At 43.3% G+C, this 15,000-nt stretch overlaps 1 protein-coding gene across 1 annotated transcript; it reads left to right on the top strand.

Annotated features, from left to right (window-relative positions):
* Window positions 1-720: 720 nt before the first annotated feature.
* Window positions 721-14,948, top strand: LOC310770816 (putative serpin E3; the record flags this gene model as incomplete). Its single annotated transcript, XM_083663530.1, has 8 exons — window positions 721-985; window positions 2,904-3,134; window positions 4,194-4,436; window positions 6,377-6,575; window positions 8,824-8,924; window positions 9,074-9,160; window positions 9,673-9,756; window positions 14,896-14,948. 8 exons carry the CDS (start codon window positions 721-723, stop codon window positions 14,946-14,948), a joined length of 1,263 nt encoding a protein of 420 aa, XP_083519656.1.
* Window positions 14,949-15,000: the final 52 nt, after the last annotated feature.

Genomic DNA, 15,000 nt, shown 5'->3' with positions numbered 1-15,000 from the left:
TAGTGAGTTTACAGTGAGTGACATTTTGGTGCTTAGTATGGCATCATTCTAATCATGATCATTCTTCTAGTACTGAAACAGGGAGCTGTAGTGTGTACGTACGTACGTGCTGCTCATTTAGCGTACTGTAACCTTATGGTACCTTATGGTACTTTTCACCTCCTCTGGTAGCACATGACATGACCACAGGCGTTTATAGTTTGGCTATGATATTTGTATAGTGTCCCTCTAAAATAGGATATTATTGCTAAGGGGTTGAGATGGAAAATATATCTGACTTCAGTGTCTCTGTGCCTATCAGAGTAGGACACATAGTAGGTGCAAAGTTAGCTAATGATGAGATTGGCTTCACTGACAGTAATCTATTCATGCATTGATAATAATAACTGTAATAACTGCTGGCTATACTGCTTTGAGATGCTATTCAAATGTTGCCACTCTAGGTTATTTCAGTTGAACTCTGACCGCAACCTGTTTGAATAATGTCCTTTTGGCCGTGGAGTTGAAGACATTTGTTAACAGTCCTGCTGAGAGGAAGTTTGATATCAATATGCAGTCTGAATGTGATGTGATGTGATGTGGTGATGTGACGTGACGTGACGTGACGTGATGTGGCCACATCTTTCTATTTGAATGCTGTTGAATGACGATGGGGCAGACTGGCACTGAGCTTGCTGTGTTTCTGGTCTTACACAGGGCCATTTGAGTTGCACTGACGCCATGCGTGGGCTGACGGTGGCTTCGCTCTTCGTGTGCTGGTGTTTGGTGGAGAGGAGCCGGTGTGAGGGCAGTCTTCAGGACAGCATGGGAGAGCTGCACAGCAGGTTCGCCGTCAGCCTGTACCAAACGCTCACAGAGACAGTGAACACCTCCAACCTGATGGTGTCGCCCATGAGCGTGTCCCTGTCGCTGGGGCTGCTGCAGCTGGGCGCCAGGGGCAACACGCTGGCTCAACTGGAGGCAGCGCTCGGATACAATGTGAACGGTACGAGTCCAACTCAAGTCCGTCAGCCAGTCACTCACACGTTTGCATCCTGAGGTCAAAGGGCAAAGCGTGTCGGCATGAGGCAACTGCGGAAGTTGTTTCACTGCTCACATTACTTACTGGATGGCACGGTGGCTCAGTGGTTAGCACTGGTTAGCAGGAAGGTCCCAGGTTCAAACCCCGGTCCGGCCCAGGTCCTTTCTGTGTGGAGTTTTTGCATGTTCTCCCCGTGTTCGTGTGGGGTTCCTCCGGATGCTCTGGTTTCCTCCCACCATCAAAAGACATGTATGTTAGGGTTAATACTCCTGTCAGCGCCCCTGAGCAAGGCACTGGCAAAAGAACTGGAGTTGGTCCCCGGGCGCTGCACTGCGGCTGCCCACTGCTCCTAGTTCTAGGAAGGATCCTAGTAGAGGATGGGTCAAATGCAGAGGATGAATTTACCTGAACTGAACTGAACTCTCATCGTTACAAAATATAGCTTGTGTTGGAGTAGGGTTAGGTTGAACTCTTTGTGGTTGTTTGTGCCTGGCTGGCCTGCTGCAGCCCGTTTGGCTCCAGGATTCCTTAGGTGCTGTGCTGTTGGTACCAGGTGGTGTGGAGCAGTGCTGCTGCTGGCCATGCAGCCCGGCCGGGGCAGAGCACAGCACAGCGGTGTCTGGAGCCATAATACCTGCCTCCAGTCTACACCAGCTCTAATCTCATTAAGCACTACCGGGCTGGGGAGAGGGGACTGGTGGAGAGGACCATGTGTGGGTTAGGGTTAGGCCGGGGAGAGGGGACTGGTGGAGAGGACCATGTGTGGGTTAGGGTTAGGCCGGAGAGAGGGGACTGGTGGAGAGGACCATGTGTCGGTTAGGGTTAGGCCGCGGAGAGGGGACTGGTGGAGAGGTCCATGTGTGGGTTAGGGTTAGGCCGCGGAGAGGGGACTGGTGGAGAGGACCATGTGTGGGTTAGGGTTAGGCCGGGGAGAGGGGACTGGTGGAAGCTGCTCTATTGTGTCTCATGCTCACTGTGCGCTCATGTGAAAGGTTGCAGTCATGATGCCAAGAGTCTGAGTATGACTTCACTCTGGAGTTCCTCAGATGATGCCATCGCTGTGGTATCCAGTGCTCCCAGGCTGAGATGATGTTAAGCTGTGTTCAAGTCAAGTCAAACAGACCTGTGTTTGTGCAGATTGTAGAGGAGTGAAGCAGCTCCAAGCTGTCAAGTTGAGTCCCAGTCTCCACTAAAGAAATCCTGCTTTTGTTGTAGGGATTGTATGCATTCTGTAACAGATATGTTGAAAATAGTCTCATTCTTGTGTGTGTGTGTGTGTGTGTGTGTGTGTGTGTGTGTGTGTGTGTGTGTGTGTGTGTGTGTGTGTGTGTGTGTGTGTGTGTGTGTGTGTGTGTGTGTGTGTGTGTGTGTGTGTGTGTGTGGCCGTATACCACACAAGCCATTTTGAGCACTTTGCCAGGTGTTTATATCTGTCCATGGAAAGATTTTGCACAGTAGCGTCAAAAATGTGCAAGATGCAAAATCACTTTACAGACGTGTGTAGTTGACATACAAATGAAGGTCAAGTTCAAATGAAGGTCAAGTTCAAATGAAGGTCAAGTTCGAAAATGGAATCCTCCGAGCGGTCTTTTGGTTTTTGATGAATACCTCTGGATTGGTTTAGAATTCACATGTGCCCTTTTGGCAATAGAAAGAGCTCATTAAGAGCTTTCATTTGATATACTTTATAACTCATTTTCGCCCAAAATGTCACTTATGCCTCTCTGGTTCCCACCCCTCGCAATATTGCTGTTGAACAAGGTCATGCTTTGACCTAGATGTGAAGTTAAATCCTCAGCTTTACTTAATCGTTTTTTTTTTTACAGTTCCTAAAGTTGTTAGTACATGACCTCTGACCTCTCTCTCTGTTCCTGTCTCACAGAGGGTCAGGTGCAGGAGTTGCTGCTGCACGCTCAGAGCAATGTGGGGAACAGCAGCCAGGGGGCGCTGCAGCAGGCCTGTGCCCTGTTCATCCAGAGTGGAGTGCAGCTGCTCACAGAGTTCACCCAGCATGCAGCAGACTGGGCCAACACCAGCCTGCGGAGGGCCAACTTCAGCCAGCCCAACCACACCCGCAGCCAGGTGCAGCCAGGGGGACACAGCCATGGCAGTGGTAAGCAAGCAATACAACCCTACCCCTGTCACACCCTCTTCCTGTCTTCCTGTCACACCCTCTTCCTGTCACACCCTCTTCCTGTCTTCCTGTCACACCCTCTTCCTGTCTTCCTGTCACACCCTCTTCCTGTCACACCCTCTTCCTGTCACACCCTCTTCCTGTCTTCCTGTCACACCCTCTTCCTGTCACACCCTCTTCCTGTCTTCCTGTCACACCCTCTTCCTGTCACACCCTCTTCCTGTCACACCCTCTTCCTGTCTTCCTGTCACACCCTCTTCCTGTCACACCCTCTTCCTGTCACACCCTCTTCCTGTCACACCCTCTTCCTGTCTTCCTGTCACACCCTCTTCCTGTCACACCCTCTTCCTGTCACACCCTCTTCCCGTCACACCCTCTTCCTGTCACACCCTCTTCCTGTCACACCCTCTTCCTGTCACACCCTCTTCCTGTCTTCCTGTCACACCCTCTTCCTGTCACACCCTCTTCCTGTCACACCCTCTTCCTGTCACACCCTCTTCCTGTCACACCCTCTTCCGCCTTCAGCATACGAACCAAGGGATTTCATCCGCCATTCTTTCTTCCATCTACATTTCGTAAAATGCTTATAAAACTTGGTCAAACTAAGCAATTCAGCTATTTAGAATCAGGAGAGACTATATAACATTTCACTCGGCCACAAATAAAAGAAAATAAAAACATTGATTTTTTTTTTATATATGCAAATGTCTGAAGTTTCAAATCGGTAAAATAAAAAATTAATCGCAATGCTTTTCCCCCATTTTTTCTTTTACAAAGAAAAGGAAATATGCATTAATTGCAAAGTTTGCGTTTTGCAGTTTAATTTCATGAAGAAAAGAACAAATATAGTATTTTGTGGATTTTAGATATAAGATATAATTAAAGGAATAAATCGTATTGTGAACTCAGTATCGTGAATCGTATTGAATCGTGAATTGAGCGTATCATTGCATCCCTATCACTGACATCACTGACAAATCAGTTGCAGATCTCGTTGGCCTTTATGTGAAACTTTGACTTTCCCTCGTCAACTCCCAGATGAGCCTTGGCCCCTCCAGGCCGGCAGCAGCAGTGGGGAGCTCTCGGGCTCAGGCGAGGCCCAGGGAGAGGCCTTGTTTTGGGGCCGTCGGCTGCAGATGGCCCTGGTCAACAGGGTGGCTTTCCGGGGCGTCTGGCAAAAACAGTTCCTCTTCATCAACACCCAGAACCTGCCCTTCACCCTCGCTGATGGAAGTGCCATCAAGGTGCCCATGATGTACCAGGCTACTGAGGTCAACTTTGGTAAGAGATGTCAATCAATCAATCAATCAATCAATCAATCAAACTATATATCTATCTATCTATCTATCTATCTATCTATCTATCTATCTGTCTGTCTGTCTGTCTGTCTGTCTGTCTGTCTGTCTGTCTGTCTGTCTGTCTGTCTGTCTGTCTGTCTGTCTCTCTGTCTCTCTGTCTGTCTGTCTGTCTCTCTGTCTCTCTGTCTGTCTGTCTGTCTGTCTGTCTGTCTGTCTGTCTGTCTGTCTGTCTCTCTGTCTCTCTGTCTGTCTGTCTGTCTGTCTGTCTGTCTGTCTCTCTGTCTCTCTGTCTGTCTGTCTGTCTGTCTGTCTGTCTGTCTGTCTGTCTGTCTGTCTGTCTGTCCAGGGCCGCTGGAAGTCATTTTAAGCAGGGGGTGCTGGGAGGAAGGGACTCTCGGTGGGGCCCGCAAGGGCCCCGCCGAAAAAAATGTGGACGTTTTTTTTTTACATTTTTTTGCCATATTTAGAGGAATATCTCATTTTAAATTAACATTAGGATACTATTGTGATGTAATTATTCAGTATTTTCTCCTTTTCTCACTCATTCAGAGCAAAGAGGGAGATATATAGCATGATGATAATGCTCTATATCTCCCTATTTGCTCTGAATACACCAGTTAACATGACACAGACTTAACATGATAGAAATATTATCAGCAAACTTAATGACTAGACTAATTATTCTGATCTGAATGGCATATATCAAGAAACATTGACTCCTCTCTTTGCTGTATAGTGGGAGGTGCATTTTTGAGTAGGCTATTAAAATAGCATGTCAAGTTCACATTTCTTTATTGCCAGATTAAACAATTCGTATTGCGTGCATGCGCGCTTCTTCTTCTCTATAGCCTACAAGCATGTAACTTCCTTGATTGTTATTGTTGATAATTCTATTTAAATAAGGCTACATTTTCATTTCCCGAAACATTCTTAAACAAGAAAGGAACATAGTGCACTGCAAAATATTTTTAATTACATTTGTAAAAAAAAAAAAAAAATTTTTTTTTTTTTTTGGAAAAAATCTAGGGGGTGCTGCAGCACCTGCAGCACCCCTACTTCCCGCGGGCCTGTGTCTGTCTGTCTGTCTGTCTGTCTGTCTGTCTGTCTGTCTGTCTGTCTGTCTGTCTGTTTCTCTGTCTGTCTGTCTGTCTGTCTATCTGTTTATTTATCTATTTATCTATCTATCTACCTATATCTATCTATCACCCAATTCATTACAAATCAAATCAATTAATCACTCAATCAAGGACCCAACCAATCAATCAATCAATCAATAAATCAATAAATCAATCAATCAATAAATCAATCAATCAATCAATCAATCAATTAATCAATCAATCAATCAATCAATTAATCAATCAAAGAGCTTATTTCATTGTGGTTTGGTGTCATTTGCCAAAGCAGCCATTATGAAGTATGGATATGGACTGTGTACGTGTACCTTGCATCCAAAGCTGTGTTCAACTGAAACCAAAATGAGGGGGGGAGGTTCGTTTTACAACTAAAATTTTCGAATATTAAAAACAACAACAAATAATTCAACAACAGCAAATTCATTCATGCATTTTTCATATTTTGGTTTCAGTTGAACACAGCTTTGGACGCAAGCTACACGGACCGGAATATAATAGTTAAAAGAAACATTTGAGGAATAATACAATTACTGAACTTAAATCAAGACAACACACACACACACACACACACACACACACACACACACACACACACACACACACACACACACACACACACACACACACACACACACACACACAGAGAGAGAGAGAGAGGTCTTTACGAAAAGAAACATCAAACATTATCATCAAATTCAGTGAAATTCATCTGAGTGATTGAAATCACACAATGACAGAGAACAATAGCCCTGTCCAGTTGTTGACTGGTGTGCTGTGGCTCCCCCTGCAGGTCAGGTACGCACAGCGTCTGGGCAGCGCTGCACGGTGTTGGAGCTGCCCTACCTGGACCGCTCCCTCAGCCTGCTGCTGGCCCTGCCCAGTGACAGGAAGAGCCCACTGGCTGTTCTGGAGACTCAGCTCACTCCCCAACTGCTGGCCTCCTGGAGCTCAGGCCTCCGCACCAGCAAGATGGACGTCTTCCTGCCCAGGTCAATGCAATACAACGTTATTATTATAAGGCAATTAGGTTTATGGCATCGTAAAAACAGACAGTCAACAGAGTCAGATAGACAAATACAAGTTACAAGTTAGGTAAGTTAAAGAGCTGTTGGGACTGTGTTGGGCAAAATGCATTTAAAATAATAACACTCATAAAGGCTATAGTGAGATAGATGTAAAACAAAACATCATCAGATTGGGTTACAGTACTAGTTTGTTGAATATAAATACCTCGGCGACTGAGCTTTTAAGTCTCAAACCTCCCACACATGCTCCTCCCACACATGCTCCTCCCACACTTACCCCACTCGCCGGACGCTTCTGGCTCATACTGAGCGCATTAGCGCCCGGCGAATGCAACGCATTTCACATTTTAGATTTTGCCATTTTCACGTCTGGGTCTAAAATGCCTGCTCCTACCTGAGTCTTCACGTGAAGTGAAGACGCTATCCGATGTCCAACATCCTCTTCTTTTAATAACACCTAGTTGTTGCATCCAAACTGTTGCATAAAATCCACTTTTCTGTCGCTCAAAAACCGAAAACCATATATCTGGAGCACCGCTCCTTCTTCTTCTCTGATCTGAAGCACTAATGCCCCCCACACTTCCGCAATGGTATTGCACCTCCGTTTCTGCACAAATGCAGAAATGGGAGGTGCAATACCATTTCAAAAGTGTGGGGGGCATTGTTGAGTAAACAGTGAGTCGTTGTTCCGGGTTGCTCCAGATATATGGTTTTCGGTTTTTGAGCGACAGAAAAGTGGATTTTATGCAACATTTTGGATGCAACAACTAGGTGTTATTAAAAGAAGAGGATGTTGGACATCGGATAGCGTCTTCACTTCACGTGAAGACTCAGGTAGGAGCAGGCATTTTAGACCCAGACGTGAAAATGGCAAAATCTAAAATGTGAAATGCGTTGCATTCGCCGGGCGCTAATGCGCTCAGTATGAGCCAGAAGCATCCGGCGAGCGGGGTAACTCCCACACATGATCCTCCCACACATGCTCCTCCCACACATGATCCTCCCACACATGATCCTCCCACACATGCTCCTCCCACACATGCTCCTCCCACACATGATCCTCCCACACATGCTCCTCCCACACATGATCCTCCCACACATGACCCTCCCACACATGACCCTCCCACACATGATCCTCCCACACATGCTCCTCCCACACATGATCCTCCCACACATGATCCTCCCACACATGATCCTCCCACACATGCTCCTCCCACACATGATCCTCCCACACATGCTCCTCCCACACATGCTCCTCCAACACATGATCCTCCCACACATGCTCCTCCCACACATGATCCTCCCACACATGATCCTCCCACACATGATCCTCCCACACATGATCCTCCCACACATGATCCTCCCACACATGATCCTCCCACACATGATCCTCCCACACATGCTCCTCCCACACATGATCCTCCCACACATGCTCCTCCCACACATGATCCTCCCACACATGATCCTCCCACACATGCTCCTCCCACACATGATCCTCCCACACATGATCCTCCCACACATGATCCTCCCACACATGATCCTCCCACACATGATCCTCCCACACATGATCCTCCCACACATGATTCTCCCACACATGATCCTCCCACACATGATCCTCCCACACATGACCCTCCCACACATGCTCCTCCCACACATGCTCCTCCCACACATGATCCTCCCACACATGATCCTCCCACACATGCTCCTCCCACACATGCTCCTCCCACACATGATCCTCCCACACATGCTCCTCCCACACATGCTCCTCCCACACATGATCCTCCCACACATGATCCTCCCACACATGATCCTCCCACACATGACCCTCCCACACATGATCCTCCCACACATGATCCTCCCACACATGATCCTCCCACACATGACCCTCCCACACATGCTCCTCCCACACATGCTCCTCCCACACATGCTCCTCCCACACATGATCTGCGGTAAAACAGCTCTGCGCGCCGCCCGCTGTGCCGTTTATGGGGAGAGCCAGTGGTGCTCCACTCGCAGTTCAAATGATTTCACCTTTGACCTAGTTACCTCTGACCTTTCCAATGTCACCTAGCAACTGCACTGTAACGTTTCTGTGAGAGAAGAGCAGATCTGCTGTCATGTGAAGGCAGCTTCAGCCTTTGAAACTTCTCGTCAGGTGTTTTGACCACTGATGGAGATGTCATACTAACTCTTGTCTCTCTGTCACCTACAGGTTCAGAATGCAGAACAAGTTCAACCTGAGGTCGGTGCTCCCCTCCATGGGCATCAGTGATGCCTTTAACCCCACAGTAGCTGACTTCACTGGCATATCAGGTCAATTCCTTAAGCACAACTTTCAACGTTTTAACAGTTCTTAAAATCTGATTTTATTCAGAGTTGCATGCAATATATTTAAGCTCCAGCAGAAGCTCATCATTGCTTTCAACATAATGATAACCCAGACATCATGTTTCTCCTTACAGTGGAGGAGGGTCTCTATGTGTCTGATGCCTTCCATGAAACAAGGATAGAGGTGACAGAAGAAGGGACCAAGGCAGCTGCTGCTACAGGTGAGGAATGTAGTGCAGCGGTAGATGCTCTGCCTAGCAACAGGAGGGTCACAGGTTCAAGCCCCCGGTGTTACCGCTGGCCGTGTCCGCAGGTGGGAAGCCTCATTAAGGAGAGTGGATGTGTCCCTGGTCGCTGCACCCTCGTCGGTCGGGAGGCCTGTACAGGGGGAGGGGAACTGTAGCGATCAATAGCGTGATCTTCCTATGCGCTATGTCCTGCCAGTGAAATGCCTCGCTGCCAGGTGATAAGAAATGCCCGACGACTGCACATGTATTGGAGGGAGCATGTTGCTAGTCTCCAACTCTCCACAGATCAGCAGAGGGGCTGGAGCAACGACCGGGACACCAGGGGGGATTGGCCAAGTACAATTGTGGAGGCGGGGGAATCTGTGTATACCTGGTGTATGCACAGATTATGCCATTTTAAAGTGATCGTACTGGCCTTCACCCACAACATGAAGTTTCTGGCACAATGTTTCTAAAAGGTATTTGTTCCTTCTTTTGCCTTGCAGCTATGGTGCTACTCAAACGATCCCGCGCTCCTGTTTTCAAGGCTGACCGGCCGTTCCTGTTTCTTCTGCGACACATCAGCACAGGTGTTTATTTTACACTGCTCACACCTCTAACCATTTCATATTGTACTATTGTTTTAAACTGCGCACACCTCTAACCATTTCATAATGTACTATTGTTTTACATTGCTCACACCTCTAACCATTTCATACTGTACTATTGTTTTACACTGCTCACACCTCTAACCATTTCATATTGTACTATTGTTTTACACTGCTCACACCTCTAACCATTTCATAATGTACTATTGTTTTACATTGCTCACACCTCTAACCATTTCATATTGTACTATTGTTTTACAATGCTCACACCTCTAACCATTTCATATTGTACTATTGTTTTACACTGCTCACACCTCTAACCATTTCATATTGTACTATTGTTTTACATTGCTCACACCTCTAACCATTTCATATTGTACTATTGTTTTACAATGCTCACACCTCTAACCATTTCATATTGTACTATTGTTTTACACTGCTCACACCTCTAACCATTTCATATTGTACTATTGTTTTACACTGCTCACACCTCTAACCATTTCATATTGTACTATTGTTTTACACTGCTCACACCTCTAACCATTTCATATTGTACTATTGTTTTACACTGCTCACACCTCTAACCATTTCATATTGTACTATTGTTTTACACTGCTCACACCTCTAACCATTTCATATTGTACTATTGTTTTACACTGCTCACATTACACCTCTAACCATTTCATACTGTACTATTGTTTTACACTGCTCACACCTCTAACCATTTCATATTGTACTATTGTTTTACATTGCTCACACCTCTAACCATTTCCTATTGTACTATTGTTTTACACTGCTCACACCTCTAACCATTTCATATTGTACTATTGTTTTACATTGCTCACACCTCTAACCATTTCATATTGTACTATTGTTTTACACTGCTCACACCTCTAACCATTTCATACTGTACTATTGTTTTACATTGCTCACACCTCTAACCATTTCATAATGTACTATTGTTTTACACTGCTCACACCTCTAACCATTTCATAATGTACTATTGTTTTACACTGCTCACACCTCTAACCATTTCATACTGTACTATTGTTTTACACTGCTCACACCTCTAACCATTTCATACGGTACTATTGTTTTACACTGCTCACACCTCTAACCATTTCATACTGTACTATTGTTTTTCACTGCTCACACCTCTAACCATTTCATACTGTACTATTGTTTTACACTGCTCACACCTCTAACCATTTCATACTGTACTATTGTTTTTACACTGCTCACACCTCTAACCATTTCATACTGTACTATTGTTTTTACACTGCTCACACCTCTAACCATTTCATACTGTACTATTGTTTTACACTGCTCACACCTCTAACCATTTCATAATGTACTATTGTTTTACACTGCTCACACCTCTAACCATTTCATACTGTACTATTGTTTTACATTGCTCACACTTCTAACCATTTCATAATGTATTATTGTTTTACACTGCTCACACCTCTAACCATTTCACACTGTACTATTGTTTTACATTGCTCACACCTCTAACCATTTCATACTGTACTATGTTTTACACTGCTCACACCTCTAACCATTTCATATTGTACTATTGTTTTACACTGCTCACACCTCTAACCATTTCACACTGTACTATTGTTTTACACTGCTCACACCTCTAACCATTTCATACTGTACTATTGTTTTACACTGCTCACACCTCTAACCATTTCATACTGTACTATTGTTTTTACACTGCTCACACCTCTAACCATTTCATAATGTACTATTGTTTTACACTGCTCACACCTCTAACCATTTCATAATGTACTATTGTTTTACACTGCTCACACCTCTAACCATTTCATACTGTACTATTGTTTTACATTGCTCACACCTCTAACCATTTCATAATGTACTATTGTTTTACACTGCTCACACCTCTAACCATTTCATAATGTACTATTGTTTTACATTGCTCACACCTCTAACCATTTCATAATGTACTATTGTTTTACACTGCTCACACCTCTAACCATTTCATACTGTACTATTGTTTTACACTGCTCACACCTCTAACCATTTCATACTGTACTATTGTTTTTACACTGCTCACACCTCTAACCATTTCATAATGTACTATTGTTTTACACTGCTCACACCTCTAACCATTTCATACTGTACTATTGTTTTACATTGCTCACACTTCTAACCATTTCATAATGTATTATTGTTTTACACTGCTCACACCTCTAACCATTTCACACTGTACTATTGTTTTACATTGCTCACACCTCTAACCATTTCATACTGTACTATGTTTTACACTGCTCACACCTCTAACCATTTCACACTGTACTATTGTTTTACATTGCTCACACCTCTAACCATTTCACACTGTACTATTGTTTTACACTGCTCACACCTCTAACCATTTCATACTGTACTATTGTTTTACACTGCTCACACCTCTAACCATTTCATAATGTACTATTGTTTTACACTGCTCACACCTCTAACCATTTCATACTGTACTATTGTTTTACACTGCTCACACCTCTAACCATTTCACACTGTACTATTGTTTTACATTGCTCACACCTCTAACCATTTCACACTGTACTATTGTTTTACACTGCTCACACCTCTAACCATTTCACACTGTACTATTGTTTTACACTGCTCACACCTCTAACCATTTCATACTGTACTATGTTTTACACTGCTCACACCTCTAACCATTTCACACTGTACTATTGTTTTACACTGCTCACACCTCTAACCATTTCATACTGTACTATTGTTTTACACTGCTCACACTTCTAACCATTTCATAATCTACTATTGTTTTACACTGCTCACACCTCTAACCATTTCATAATGTACTATTGTTTTACACTGCTCACACCTCTAACCATTTCATACTGTACTATTGTTTTACATTGCTCATACTTCTAACCATTTCATAATGTATTATTGTTTTACACTGCTCACACCTCTAACCATTTCATACTGTACTATTGTTTTACACTGCTCACACCTCTAACCATTTCACACTGTACTATTGTTTTACATTGCTCACACCTCTAACCATTTCATACTGTACTATGTTTTACACTGCTCACACCTCTAACCATTTCATAATGTACTATTGTTTTACACTGCTCACACCTCTAACCATTTCATACTGTACTATTGTTTTACACTGCTCACACCTCTAACCATTTCATATTGTACTATTGTTTTACACTGCTCACACCTCTAACCATTTCATAATGTACTATTGTTTTACATTGCTCACACCTCTAACCATTTCATAATGTACTATTGTTTTACACTGCTCACACCTCTAACCATTTCATACTGTACTATTGTTTTACACTGCTCACACCTCTAACCATTTCATACTGTACTATTGTTTTTACACTGCTCACACCTCTAACCATTTCATAATGTACTATTGTTTTACACTGCTCACACCTCTAACCATTTCATACTGTACTATTGTTTTACATTGCTCACACTTCTAACCATTTCATAATGTATTATTGTTTTACACTGCTCACACCTCTAACCATTTCACACTGTACTATTGTTTTACATTGCTCACACCTCTAACCATTTCATACTGTACTATGTTTTACACTGCTCACACCTCTAACCATTTCACACTGTACTATTGTTTTACATTGCTCACACCTCTAACCATTTCACACTGTACTATTGTTTTACACTGCTCACACCTCTAACCATTTCATACTGTACTATTGTTTTACACTGCTCACACCTCTAACCATTTCATAATGTACTATTGTTTTACACTGCTCACACCTCTAACCATTTCATACTGTACTATTGTTTTACACTGCTCACACCTCTAACCATTTCACACTGTACTATTGTTTTACATTGCTCACACCTCTAACCATTTCACACTGTACTATTGTTTTACACTGCTCACACCTCTAACCATTTCACACTGTACTATTGTTTTACACTGCTCACACCTCTAACCATTTCATACTGTACTATGTTTTACACTGCTCACACCTCTAACCATTTCACACTGTACTATTGTTTTACACTGCTCACACCTCTAACCATTTCATACTGTACTATTGTTTTACACTGCTCACACTTCTAACCATTTCATAATCTACTATTGTTTTACACTGCTCACACCTCTAACCATTTCATAATGTACTATTGTTTTACACTGCTCACACCTCTAACCATTTCATACTGTACTATTGTTTTACATTGCTCATACTTCTAACCATTTCATAATGTATTATTGTTTTACACTGCTCACACCTCTAACCATTTCATACTGTACTATTGTTTTACACTGCTCACACCTCTAACCATTTCACACTGTACTATTGTTTTACATTGCTCACACCTCTAACCATTTCATACTGTACTATGTTTTACACTGCTCACACCTCTAACCATTTCATAATGTACTATTGTTTTACACTGCTCACACCTCTAACCATTTCATACTGTACTATTGTTTTACACTGCTCACACCTCTAACCATTTCATATTGTACTATTGTTTTACACTGCTCACACCTCTAACCATTTCATAATGTACTATTGTTTTACACTGCTCACACCTCTAACCATTTCATACTGTACTATTGTTTTACACTGCTCACACCTCTAACCATTTCATAATGTACTATTGTTTTACACTGCTCACACCTCTAACCATTTCATACTGTACTATTGTTTTACACTGCTCACACCTCTAACCATTTCATATTGTACTATTGTTTTACACTGCTCACACCTCTAACCATTTCATAATGTACTATTGTTTTACACTGCTCACACCTCTAACCATTTCATATTGTACTATTGTTTTACACTGCTCACACCTCTAACCATTTCATACTGTACTATTGTTTTACACTGCTCACACCTCTAACCATTTCATACTGTACTATTGTTTTACACTGCTCACACCTCTAACCATTTCATACTGTACTATTGTTTTACACTGCTCACACCTCTAACCATTTCATATTGTACTATTGTTTTACATTGCTCACACCTCTAACCATTTCATAATGTACTATTGTTTTGTGATGAGCGCTGCTCAAAGTGAGTCATTGCAAAGTTGTGAACCTTATTACTGCGTCTGTTTCAGGATCTGTGTTGTTCATGGGCCGAGTGATGAATCCAGCTGAGCAGGCACCATAGGATCCAAGAGACACCCCAACACATCAGCCCTCTCTCACTACCGCTATTTATT

Source organism: Poromitra crassiceps (genome assembly GCF_964638095.1).
Source record: "Poromitra crassiceps genome assembly, contig: HAP1_SCAFFOLD_237, whole genome shotgun sequence".
Taxonomy (NCBI): Eukaryota; Metazoa; Chordata; class Actinopteri; order Beryciformes; family Melamphaidae; genus Poromitra; species Poromitra crassiceps.
Note: the sequence above shows the minus strand (reverse complement) of the source record. Positions and strands in the feature narration are given on the sequence as shown.